This window comes from Moschus berezovskii, chromosome 6, assembly GCF_049115385.1.
Source record: "Moschus berezovskii isolate FMDL1 chromosome 6, NW_MosBer_1.0, whole genome shotgun sequence".
NCBI classification, from domain to species: Eukaryota; Metazoa; Chordata; class Mammalia; order Artiodactyla; family Moschidae; genus Moschus; species Moschus berezovskii.
Window position 1 is genome coordinate 106931585 of NC_142465.1, and position 14031 is coordinate 106945615.

At 43.2% G+C, this 14031-nt stretch overlaps 1 protein-coding gene across 1 annotated transcript in view; it reads left to right on the forward strand.

Moving 5' to 3' along the window:
• The window catches only part of LOC129536142 (scavenger receptor cysteine-rich domain-containing protein DMBT1-like), a 141847-nt gene extending 136773 nt beyond the window's left edge, over positions 1-5074 (forward strand). The window contains 3 exon segments of the mRNA XM_088837051.1: positions 310-402; positions 1197-1334; positions 4910-5074. Of these exon segments, the coding sequence (XP_088693177.1) occupies positions 310-402; positions 1197-1334; positions 4910-5055 (377 nt within the window). The 3' untranslated portion in view covers positions 5056-5074.
• The last annotated feature ends 8957 nt before the right edge of the window (positions 5075-14031 follow it).

The window sequence follows — 14031 nt, forward strand, 5'->3', positions numbered from 1 at the left end:
CCAGGTGCTGTTCTGAGTCTGTAGAGCTCCACGTGCTCTGTGCTGAGCTCTTAGGGCTGAGTGTGCAGAGGTTCTTAGGACTGGGGTGTGAACTCTCACAAGTCATGGCCTCTCCTGTGAGACCAGAAAGAGTCAGGGCTGAGCTGTGGATTCAGGTCAGGTGATGGGAGAAAGTGCTGACATGGTGCACGGGGTGGGAGACGATGCTGAGGCCCTGGCAGCCCCCATGTGAGCGCTGGGGAGATGAAGTGGACCTGCTGGACCTGGGTGTCTGGGGAAGCTTCTCTGACCTGCTGGGGCATCTCTCAGCCTTTTCCAGCTATGAAGATGCTCTTGCTGAAGCCGTGTATGAGGAGCTCGATTACCTTGTGACTCAGAAGGAGGGTCTTCTGGGCAGCCCAGGTGCGTGTCTCTGTCTGCCCTCCTGGGATCTTCGATTGTCACCCCCCACTGGCTGTGTGCATCTCAACGTCTGCAGACCCCATGTGTGCCCCAGGCTCACAGAGGCGGCTCCTCCAAAGTGGTAGGATGGCCTCTCAGAGCCCTGAGAGTTCCCAGCCTACACTGCAGGAGCCAAGTCTGTCCCTTCTTCACCTTAACACAGGTCCTGTGGGTGTGGGGAGGGTCATTCTGTGTGTCGTGTGATGTTTGTCTCCACTTTAGCCTTCCTGTCAGATGGTGAGGACAACAATGACTCCAGGTCCACTCCAGGTGATAGAGGTGGACCCACCTCGGCTGGGCTTTGGGGAGGAGAGTTTCCCTCATAGAGATAAGATGTAAGGGGAACAGTCTTCCTTTGATAGACCAGAGGCATCCCTTGTCTCCAGATGGGGTCTGCCCTTTCTCTTCTCTGACTGTTCTGTGATGTGTCACATTGGGGCTGGGCTCTCTGTGTCCAGAATCATGACAGGCACACGATGTTTTTAAAAATAACATCTGGAAAGCATAATTTGTGAAAATACTTTAGTAATGCTCGATGGTATAAGAATTCATTTGAGAAAGATGTGTAAAATCATGCTTTGGCTTCTAGACACTTCAAACTGAAACATGGTCTTAGAGAAAAAAATCTTTTGAAACAAGGTGCTTCTATTTAGCAGCTCAGAAACTCTGGGTCAGAAGGGATCTTAGTTATTTCCCAGATCACCCACTTATACTGTGGTTTCATCTGACCTCTGCTCTGCCCTTGGAAGCCCCAGATCAGAGGACTGATGCCCCTGGTGAGGATTATGATGATGCTGAAGAGGTGCCAGTGCCTGGAGTTCCTCCTGCCTCTCAGGGTAATGAAGAGGAAGTGCTCCCAGAGAAGGAAGATGGGATGAGGTCCTCTCAGACAGGTGAGTGGGGTTAGCTGATCTCCTGCAGTCTTTTCTCCTGTCATGGAAAGGGCTAATCTGAGCTCCTCAACGCCCAGCCTCTCTAGAGTTTCAAATTTGGGCAGTCTCATGCATTTGATGACTCAGATGGTAAAGAATATCCGTGGAGTGCAGGAGACCTGGGCTTGATCCCTGGATGAGAAGATCTCCTGGACAAGGGAATAGCAACCCACTGTAGTATTCTTGCCTGGAGAATCCCATGGACAGAGAAGCATGCTGGGCTGCAGTCCATGGGGTCACAAAGAGTTGGACACGACTGAGTATCACTTCACTTCTCAACCATATGCTTTCTTTAATGGTGTCATACTCTTTGGCAGTGAGGAATCACTCTCCTTTTGGCATTTATGTCTCTGTTCAGTTCAGTTCAGTTCAGTCGCTCAGTCGTGTCCGACTCTCTGCGACCCCATGAATCACAGCACGCCAGGCCTCCCTGTCCATCACCAACTCCCGGAGTACACTCAAACTCATGTCCACAGAGGCGGTGATGCCATCCAGCCATCTCATTCTCCGTCGTCCCCTTCTCCTCCCGCCCCCAACCTTTCCCAGCATCAGAGTCTTTTCCAGTGAGTCAACTCGTCGCATGAGGTGGCCAAAGTATTGCAGTTTCAGCTTTAGCATCAGTCCCTCCAATGAACATCCAGGATTGATCTCCTTCAGAATGGACTGGTTGGATCTCCTTGCAGTCCAAGGGACTCTCAAGAGTCTTCTCCAACACCACAGTTCAAAAGCATCGATTCTTCGGCGGTCAGCCTTCTTCACAGTGCAACTCTCACATCCATACATGACCACGGGAAAAACCATTGCCTTGACTAGACGGACCTTGGTTGGCAAAGTAATGTCTCTGCTTTTTAATATACTATCAAGGTTGGTCATAACTTTCCTTCCAAGGAGCAAGCGTCTTTTAATTTCATGGCTGCAATCAGCATCTGCAGTGATTTTGGAGCCCAAAAAAACAAAGTCTGACACTGTTTCCACTGTTTTTCCATCTATTTCCCATGAAGTGATGGGACCAGATGCCATGATCTTTGTTTTCTGAATGTTGAGCTTCAAACCAACCTTTTCACTCTCCTCTTTCACTTTCATCAGGAGGCTTTTGAGTTCCTCTTCACTTTCTGCCATAAGGGTAGTGTCATCTGCATATCTGAGGTTATTGATATTTCTCCCGGCAATCTTGATTCTAGCTTGTGCTTCTTCCAGCCCAGCGTTCCTCATGATGTACTCTGCATATAAGTTAAATAAGCAAGGTGACAATATACAACCTTGACGTACACCTTTTCCTATTTGGAACCAGTCTGTTGTTCCATGTCCAGTTCTAACTTCTGCTTCCTGACCTGCATACAGGTTTCTCAAGAGGCAGGTCAGGTGGTCTGGGATTCCCATCTCTTTCAGAATGTTCCACAGTTTATTGTGATCCACACAGTCAAAGGCTTTGGCATAGTCAATGAAGCAGAAATAGATGTTTTTCTGAAACTCTCTTGCTTTCTCCATGATCCAGCGGATGTTGGCAATTTGATCTCTGGTGCCTCTGCCTTTTCTAAAACCTGCTTGAAGTACTACAACATAAATTATGTGATATGCTTACATTAGAATTTAAAGATTAGGGCATTTCCTGACAATCCAGTGGTTAGGATTCTGTGCTTTCACTGCTAGGAACTGAGTTCAGTCCCTGGTCAAGCAACTAAGATCCCACAAGCATTGCTCAGTGGCCAAAAGAAAAAGAAAACTTATAGATTAATTGAGCATATTTCAGTTCAGTTCAGTTCACTTCAGTTGCTCAGTCGTGTCCGACTCTGTGACCCCTTAAATCACAGCACGCCAAGCCTCCCTGTCCATCACCAACTCCCGGAGTTCACTCAGACTCATGTCCATCGAGTCGGTGATGCCATCCAGCCATCTTATTCTCTGTCATCCTCTTCTCCTCCCGCCCCCAATCCTTCCCAACATCAGAGTCTTTTCCAGTGAGTCAACTCATCGCATGAGGTGGCCAAAGTATTGGAGTTTCAACCTTAGCATCAGTCCTTCCATTACGAAATCCAAAAATAAAACAAATATTTGATAACACCTTTGTGTTGTCTTATGCATGAAAAGTATCTAGAGATTTTTTTAAAATGTACTGCTGTATTGAATTTGTGAGGCATTCTGATAATTTAAGATGAGCTCTGTTTATGTGTCAGCACTAACATGTACAAATCTATGATACACGGCCAGTCAGTCAGTTTAGTCACTCAGTCATGTCCAACTCTTTGCAACCCCATGGACTGCAGCTTGCCAGGCCTCCCTGTCCATCACCATCTCCCGGAGTTTACTCAAACTCCTGCCCACTGAGTCGGTGATGCCATCCAACCATGTCATCCTCTGTCATCCCCTTCTCTTCCTGCCTTCAATCTTTCCCAGTTTCAAGGTCTTTCCCAATGAGTCAGCTCTTCGCATCAGGTGGCCAAAGTATTAGAGTTTTAGCTCAACATCAGTCCTTCCAATGAATATTCAGGACTGATTTCCTTCAGGATGGACTGGTTGGATTTCCTTTCAGTCCAAGGGACTCTCAAGAGTCTTCTCCAACACCACAGTGCAAAAGCATCAATGATACACGGTGGCCTTAACATTAAGGCAATTAGGTGGGTCATGGACTCAGAGTTTGAGGTCAGCTAAAGGAGATCAATCCTGGGTGTTCATTGGAAGGACTGATGCTAAAGCTGAAACTGCAATACTTTGGCTACCTCATGCGACGAGTTGACTCACTGGAAAAGACTGATGCTGGGAAGGATTGGGGGTGGGAGGAGAAGGGGACAACAGAGGATGAGATGGCTGGATGGCATCACCGACTCGATGGACATGAGTCTGAGTGAACTCCGGGAGTTGGTGATGGACAGGGAGACCTGGCGTGCTGTGATTCATGGGGTTGCAAAGAGTCGGACATGACTGAGCAACTGAACTGAACTGAACTGAAAGTCTAATTTGCTCCAGATGTTTCAGTAGCCAAAAGAAGACACTCATTCTATGGAAAAGAACATTTCTCCATCTGAGGGCCTAAGTAGTCCCTGGGGAGGGGCCTCTGTGGCTGCACCTGTGATAGTATTTGTGGACATTTGGGAACAGGAGTCAAGTCAGCTAAGAGCAGAGCTGGTTTGTGAGTGAGGAACTCAGGTTTTCCTGTCTCCACTCTCTCATTGTGATTTCATGTCTGTCTGTTGTGAGAGGAGAACATTTAAATTCGTTGTTATGATTCTTACCATTCCTGGGCATCTCCCTGCTGATTGTGTAGCCTGGAGGCAGGTCTTGCCAGAGCTCCTGTGTGAGCACAGGTCTCCTGTGATGCAGGGTTTCCACATGAGCTGAGGCCCCAGAGACCACATGGACCGGATCTGAGAGGACAGCCCGGGTCCATCCTCACTGTAACTGATGTGAAATAGCCTGAGCCTCCTGCCCACACCTGGGTCCCAGGGGTGCTTTGTCATCACCACTTACTTGACTCACTTCCACAACACGGTCTGGTCTCCTTGTCTCAGTTCTAATTGTACTTCTCTTTGCTCTTTCAGGCTCTTCTCTAAATGTCTCTAGAGAGGAAGCTAATCCTGGGGAAGGAGAAGAGAGCCCCTGGCTGCTCCAGGGGGAGAAAGGGAACCCTGAGTATGATGATGGTGAACTCAGTGTCCCGGGAACATCCACAGTAACTTTCTGGTGATGGTGTATTAAATATGAGATGAAGCCTCAGATATTCTAATTGCCTGTATTTCAATAGAGCAATGTTGACATGTAATTGTGTTACATGAAAATTGCTCAAAATGAAATATTCTGAATAAAGTAACTTTTTTGCTTTGTTGATAATTTAGCAAGTTCCGTGTCAGATGCTTTTAGATGATTGGCCCTCAAACACCATTTTCCTCAAAGGAAATACAAGATGAGTGCACTGCCCTGTTTTCTCACCTCCTTCAAAGGTTAAAGAGGGCATGACTTTGCCTAGGATCACAAATGCTCCAGGTCACTCTTACTTAGAAAAAGAATCTAAACTTGGTCCACATTCACACCCTCCTTCCTAGCAAAATGAACTTCTCAACCAAAAACTATAGTCAGAACCTGAAAGTAGTGTTATTTTATTTGGTGGGAATGTTTAGGACTCCAGGCCCTGGAGACAGCATCTCAGTAACTCTGAGTAAACTGCTCCAAAAAGGCAGGAGGGCAAGTCAGGCTATACATGAGTTGGCAACAAAGGAAGCATGCAGTCTGAAGATCAAAGATCAGGTACCAAGTTAAGGAATTTAGTGTTCTATATATGAGAAGATGCAAGCCTCTGGACTCACTGAATTCAATTCTTTCATATGCATATCAGCTATCTGGGGCCAATCCCGTTTCCTTGTTCACCTTAAGGAATGGCAGATGGCTGCTTCTTGCATTCCCCCAGCTCCTCAGCAGTCACCATGGGGAGTGGCAGCATCCCCAGGATCAAAGTTTTGGGAGCCCTCATTTACCTTTGGAGGCCAGAAATCGCTGGTGGCTGTGACATTTCTTGTTTATTGATATGGCAGGAAATATTTTCATTTCACAAACTAGTGGAAAAAAACTAATCCTGTGTGTTCTTTCCTGAGATGTCACATCACCTGTTCTTGGGCACCGGAGTTGGATGTGAGTTTCAAAGAGGGAAGTTAGTTGGTGGGAGAGAATGGATACAGTTTTCCTTATCCTGACTAAATTTTCACAGGCCGATTAAAAATGGAACTCTGCACAACTATCTCCTCCTTTTTCATCTGTCATTCCCTGGTTACTTTATCTGTTTATTCCTCAAGCTGGTACAGGCTCCTCCTTGCTCTTCCCCCATGTCCAGTTGGTTATCAAATCCTTATCAATCCATCCTTTCCTCTCCATCACTTCCTACTACTTCTTCAGGATGCTGCTATTTCTTGTCTCTCCAGTTATCTCTTCTAAGTGAATTATATCAGCTTACATACCTCTTCAAGCTGATGGAGCACATATTGGTGCTCACCCATACCTGCATCCAGGTCAGACGAGAGGGCAAGAAAGACCTAAGCAGATGCGATCTAGAAGAAGGGATGTAGACAGAATGATCAGGAACTTTTGACTACTTGTTTCAAAGATGTGGATGGAGGGGTCTGATATGACTAAACTCTTAAAGGAAGAATTTCAGACCAATGGGCTTCTCTGAAAACATGCTGTTTCAAGATTGCCTTAATCTGGCTACTACTGAAAATATAAACATGATCCTGCTATGATTCCTCAGGGTAGAGAGAGCTGTCATGTAGGAGTGCCTAAGTCAAGGTTACATTTACCCAGCCCGCCCCCCATTCCATTGTGGACATGTGGAGAAGCTGCTGATCTAACATAAGACCTGAGAGTGGTGGCCTGGACGTGAGCTGAACCCACCCAGTTACTTCGTTGATGCATGACCCAGAGCTCCGACCTACACTCATGCCTTCAGTCCTCATAGTTCGCGGCTGTGCTTGGGAATGGGAAGATGCCCAGGACTTCTCCCAGTGCAGCTCACATGGCCATTCGCCATTGAGAAGAGAGGAAACAAATAACATTTGATGAAAGAAATAAAGTATATCCAAACAGAAGTTCAGTGAACTCCAAGAAGACGCAAATATACTATTGAACAAATTCAGGAAGAGAATATGTGGACAAAATAAGAATTTTTAAGAAACCGTTTAACATCATTTTTGTTACTGCTTTTAATTTTTGGTTGCACTTGCTCTTTGTTGCTGCCACCAGCACTCTAGTTGTGGCAAGCAGGGGCTACTCTTCTTTGCGGCTTCTCTATGCAGTGGCTTCTCTTGCTGTGAAGCCCAGGTTCTAGACAAGCAGGTTTCAGTAGTTGCAGAATGCGAGCTCGTATTTGTGGCTTAAGGGCCCAGCACACAGGTTCAGTATTTGTTGTGCACAGGCTGAGCTGCTCTGCAGAATAAATTCAGAATCTTTTTTTTTTTTACAGAGATATAAATCATAAAAAAGGAAACAAACAGGGAGTTTACTGATGGCTTAGTGGTTAGGATTCTATGCATTTACTACTGTGGCTGGATTCAATCCTGGTCAGGGAACTGAGATCCCTCAAGCTGTGCAGTGAGGCAAAGGAAAAAAAAAAAGAACCAGACAAATGAAACAAATAGAAATTCTGTTGTTTAAGATTACAGTGAATGAAATGCAGCAAAATGAAAAATGCTACAGAGAGCATCAGCAACAGCAGAAGACTCTGTAAGGCCAAAGACAAGACAACTGAATTACCCAGCCAGGGGATGAAGAAGAAAAAAGAACAAAAAAGTGTGAAACAACCTGTGTGAACAATCGGATAACATTCACAGAAACAACATTATTAGAGTCCCAGAAGCAGAAGACAGGGAGAAAGGGACAGAGACTGTACTTAAAGAAATAATACCAGATAAGTTCCACATCTGATGATATATATAAAATATAAAGTTCATGTAGCTAATAGATCATCCCTCGGAGTTCATTCAAAATGACTGTCTCCAATACACATTGTTTATAATCAACACAGAGAGAATTTTAGAAGCATCAAGAGAAAAGCAAATGCTCACAAAAGAGAAATTCCCTTAAGAATATCAGTAGACTTTGGAGAAGAAACTTGTTAAGCCAGGAGAGAAAGGGATGATATATTCAAACTGATGAAAGTAAACCTGCCAGCCAAGAATACTTTTCTCAGGAAGGTTGTCTTTCAGAAATGAAGACAAGATGAAGACTTTCCCAAACAACAGCTGAAAGGGAGCTCACCAACACAGGTTTTCCTTACAAGATTGCTGAGGGGAGTTTTTCAAGCTAAATGAAGGATGTTAATTATTATATGAAAGAAATAAAAATATACAACACACATGTAAACCTAAATATGCAATCCAATTCAGGATACTCTAACACTGTAATATGGTAGTGTGCTAACCAATTAACTCTAAAGGAAATATTAAAATAACTATAGAGAAAAATATTTTGTTACTGGATATACAATATAAAGAGAGGTAAATTCTGACATCAAATACAGAAAGTATCAGTTCAGTTCAGTCATTCAGTCGTGCCCGACTCTTTGCGACCCCATGAATCACAGCACACCAGGCCTCCCTGTCCATCACCAACTCCCGGAGTTCACTCAAACTCATGTCCATCGAGTCGGTGATGCCATCCAGCCATCTCATCCTCTGTCGTCCCCTTCTCCTCCCGCCCCCAATCCCTCCCAGCATCAGAGTCTTTTCCAGTGAGTCAACTCATTGCATGAGATAGCCAAAGTATTGGAGTTTCAGCTTTAGCATCAGTCCTTCCAATGAACACCCAGGATTGATCTCCTTTAGAATGGACTGGTTGGATCTCCTTGCAGTCCAAGGGACTCTCAAGAGTCTTCTCCAACACCACAGTTCACAAGCATCAATTCTTCAGTGCTCAGCTTTCTTCAGTCCAACTCTCACATCCATATATAACCACTGGAAAAACCATAGCCTTGACTAGACGGACCTTTGTTGGCAAAGTAATGTCTCTGCTTTTCAATATGCTATCTAGGTTGGTCATAACTTTCCTTCCAAGGAGTAAGCATCTTTTAATTTCATGGCTGCAATCCGCATCCACAGTGATTTTGGAGCCCAAAAAAATAAAGTCTGACACTGTTTCCATTGTTTCTCCATCTATTTCCCATGAAGTGATGGGACCAGATGCCATGATCTTAGCTTTTTGAATGCTGAGTTTTAAGCCAACTTTTTCACTCTCCTCTTTCACTTTCATCAAGAAACTCTTTAGTTCCTCTCCACTTTCTGCCTTTAGAATGGTATCATCTGTATATCTGAGGTTGTTGGTGTTTCTCCCAGCAGTCTTGATTCCAGCTTGTGATTCATCCAGCCCAGCATTTCTCATGATGTACTCTGTATATACATTAAATAATCAGGGTAACAGTATACAGCCTTTGATGTGCTCCTTTCCCAATTTGGAACCCGTCCATTGTTCCATGTCTGATTCTAACTGTTGCTTCTTGTTCTACATACAGGTTTCTCAGGAGATAAGTAAGATGGTCTGGTATTCCCATCTCTTTTGAAAAATTTTCCACAGTTTGTTATGATCCACACAAAAGTTTCAGCATTGTCAATGGAGCAGATTTTTTTAATTCCCTTGCTTTTTCTATGATCCAGTGGATGTTGGCAATTTGATCTCTGGTTCCTCTGCCTTTTCTAAATCCAACTTGTACATTTGGAAGTTTTCAGTTCACATATTGTTGAAGCCTCGCTTGAAGGATTTTGAGCATTACCTTGCTCAGCTAATATCAATCACGATCAGGTTCCACTTTGTAAGCATGCAGTTTACAGAATTACCACAAGGTGGCAGAGCTGGGAATGACAAATTCCCAGAAGGTAGGGTCAAGTAAAATTTAAGTGCTTGGTATTTTTTAGACGATCACAATATTATTTTCATATTTAAATATCTTAGAATGGTCTGTTGATAAAGACATCAGAATTTCATTGTTTGAACTATAAAGAAATAAACTGCAATAGAAATATAGATAGACACTAAAGAAATAGATAGATTTAAGGATGGATTGATGGTGACAGATGAATATATTGATACGTAGATACAGAGACACAATATGTACATGTAAGGGGCTTTTAAAACATGTTAAATCTCTTTCCTTTTATTACATTTCAGCTAGTCACCAATTAATGTTTCAGGGAGAGAAAGAGATTGTTGTTACAGGAAATAAAGAGAAAGTAGGAGTCATCATTCAACTCTAGCCCTCCAAAATATGATTTTGGAGACCAAGAAGAAAATACATAATTTAGAAAGACGAAGCATTTCTAAACTTCACATATTTCCCCTTTGTATATTGAGGGTTTGATTTGGTAGGATTCTGAACACAACTGTTTTATAAACCATATCTAAAGAAGATACAAAATATAATTTAAAGGAACTGCCCCAGACAGAAGAGTGAAAGTGAAAGCATTAGTCACTCAGTCACTTAGCAACCCCATGGACTATAGCCCACCAGACCCCTCTGTCCATGGAGTTCTCCAGGCAAGAATACTGGAGTGGGTTGCCATTTCCTCCTCCAGGGGATCTTCCAGATTCAGGGATCAAACCCACGTTTCCAAGTATTACAGGTGGATTCTTTACCACTGAGCCACGCTGGAAGCCTGTGCCACCACTGCGCTGCTCGTGAAACTATCTTGCTATCCGTGCACTGTCATGAATTAAGTTGTGCACTTGCTCATTTTGCTTCATAAGCTGGAATATACTTGGTAAAAGTTCTGTGTCTAATTCAACCCCGTATCCCCAGTGCCAAATGATGTCTGTTGAATAAATGAATGAATGGTACTGAGAGGTGTTTTGCACAAATCATCCCTATTAAAAAGAATTGTTTCGAAAACACAATTCAACTTGTTGTGAGGGCTTAACAGCACACTGCAATTTGCATCATTGGTTGTAATGACATTTCAATACTATTAAATGGTACGAGCTATGTACAGTTCACTACAACTTTGACATTTCTGCAATGAATGCAGTAATTTCCAATAACCAGAAACAAAGGTAACTCCATTCTCAGAGCAGTGCTGAGACAGCCAGTTCTAAAACTGTATGGATGCAGCAAGTGTCTGTGTATCCAAAGATACAGTTGACAAACCAGAACTCACTGACAGGTGAAAACCTGAAGTCTCATGTTCTGGTCTTAATCAGATATGGCCAAGAGGGCAGGATGTTGATATATTTACCATTTGTCATGTTTTCAATCCAAACCACACATGACTGTAACAGGAAGAAAATTTTGTTATAAAAAAACATTTTGCTCAACAGTTTCTGTGTTGAGAAGTGCAGAAGTAAAGAGCAGAGAGAACTCCGTTCTTTGTCTTAGGACAACTTTAACTGGCCTGGTGGATTGTAAGGCGGTACAACATGCTACAACAACATTGTAATGTAGCAGTATTATTCCCAGTATGCACATTAGAAAGTGGAGGTTTAAGATGCGAAGTTAATCTCTTTCCTGGGGAAGTTAATAATTAAGCATCCTCACATGAGCAACATTCCCTCAGGACCAATCAGTGACTAATTTACAAGATAGTTTTGACTTAAAAATGATTTATATAATTTTAAGAGGAAATAATTAATTGAGATATTATACCAAACTTTTGGAGACCCACCTCATCATCTGTGTTCCTTGCATGGATGGTACCGGGATTAGTAAAGGCTCCTTTACCAAAGATCACTTCATCACAAGGGCGTGAAGGAAGGAGCAAGGTCATGAGCTAGCTGAGGTCCAGCCCATCATCTTTGTTCAGCCTTTTGCAGTCTATGATCAGCAACGTCTAACAAAGAGGTTGGCCCTGAATTGGCCTCATTCATTTCTCCACAGGTCCAGCATCAGATGCCCAGAGACCAGACCAGATCAAAGCTACTAAATCAAAGACAAGCAGATTTTAAGTGGAGAGCATGCAGACCAAGGACCCTTCCCCACTGCCACTGGAGAGAAGACACCCGCTTGTCCCAGACACCATCTCGGAAAGATAAACAGTGAAGATGTCTGCTGAAAAATCAATTTCAGCAGGGAGTGTGAACATAAAATCGGCAAGATAATTATTACCGAAGGAGTCAGAGACACACCAGCCAAAGGAATCACATAGAAAATGCCTTCAAATCCTCCTCAGGGAGGGTCAGATCACGTTCAATTTCTGCACAAAGCTGTACCTCAGAAGCTTCTCCAAGGCAAGAAAAAACTGACAGCACTGTTATCAAGAGTTGTACTGAAGGATGTGGCATAGACAGTATTACTCATCAAACAGTTATTTTTCTAGTCCTTGGTGATTCATTCTGGCCAATGAAATGTGGGTGGTGTCACCTGTGTCACTTGTAAGTGGAGGCATGAAAAGTCTGAGTATGACTCTCTAGTGTCTCTCTTTCCTGCCCCAGAAGTTTTTAGCTCATTTTGTTGTGTGCCGCTTACTCTCCCAAACCAGATTTCGAGGAGACTGGCTCTGTATTGTTTATATAATTTAATAGATGCTCTCTATAATTTAATAGATGCTCAACTAATATCAGGGGAGCTTCTCTCATAGCTCAGTTGGTAAATCATCTGCCTGCAATGCAGGACACCCTGGTTCAATTCCTGGGTCAGGAAGATCCCCTGGAGAAGGAAATGGCAGACCACTCCAGTATTCTTGCCTGGAGAATCCCACGGACAGAGGAGCCTGACAGGCTACAGTCTACAGGATCGCAAGAGCTGGACACAACTTAGCCACTAAACTACCACCACAACAACTAATGTCTATTGAATGACTGAATGGCACTGTGCTAGACATTTAAAAGAAATTACCTTAAATAAGAAGGAATATTTTTAGGACATTGCTTATGTTATTGCTATTTTCACTTTAAAAATATAAGATTTAAGGGGTTTCCCTGGTGGCTCAGTGGTAAAGAATCCAGCTGCCAATGCAGGAGACACAGGCTCTATCCCTGATCGAAAGATCCCACGTGCCTCAGAGCAACTAAGCCCATGCGCCACAACTACTGAGCCTGCACTCTAGAGCCTGTGAGCAGTAACTACTGAAGCCCACAAGCCCTACAGCCTGAGCTCTGCAACAGGAGAAGCTACTGCAACAAGAAGCCCGTGAGAGAGTAGCCCTGCTCGCTGCAACTAGAGAAAAGCCTGTGCAACAACAAAGACCCAGCGCAGTCCAAAATAAAAATAAGCAGATAGTTATTTTTTAAAAAATATAGGATTTCAGCAATTAATAAGGCAAATTTAATCTTCAAAAACAAGCAGCTTGTTGCTAACATAACAACCAGTTCTGCAAATCTCAGTCTCTAAAGATATATACAAGACAAATCACAACATACCAGAAGGTGAAGGCCATGTGGCTTCTTATGAAGTCTTATCAGATCTGATAGAGGAGACAGGATATTTATATGTGATTTATCATTTGGCTGCTTTTCAAGTGAAAACCACACAGGAACATCACAGGAAGAAAAACTGCAATTAAAAAAGTACTGCAGCCTCGTCTATATGACATCAGGAAGGAGATGAGCAAGAAGGCTTCTTTTTGCTTAAAAACGAAAACAGCTTCATTAGTCTTTCACTTTACGAGAGGAGAGCCCTCTGGATCTGACTTTGAAGGATGCCGTAGAACCCAGACAGTTCAATTGCTTTGTACAACCAGTCAGAGGAGGAGCAAGAGAGTCAGGCTACTGAGACAGGACGTATTAGTCCTGACAAATTGCTAGGATTTTCCCCGGAGACTCCATGGCCCAAGAAGTCTGGACCTCCCTGATCTGTAACTTATTGCTACTTTCCCAAAGCAGAAAGAAATTAGTCATTAAAGATGAAATTAAAATGCTCATACACACACATGTCACCTCATTAACTCAGGTAATGTAGCAAGATGTACCCTTAAGTGTGAGAAGGGAAGGAAAGAAATCAAAGTATGAGAGAATGCCAGGAAACAGGGGCTTTGAGGCATCCATCTAAGTAAGACTGCAGAGACGCAACCTTATAGAGAAGTTAATGATTAATTAATTGATTGATTGGCTCTATCATCTGGATTTCACAGATGTTCATGATCAAATACAGGAAGTTTGGGTTCTTTTTTTTAAAAAAGTGATACTTGTTTTGAAGTCTTATATCCCCTTTTTTATAATTTATTTATTTTGGGTTGTGCTGGGTCTTTGTTGCTCTGTG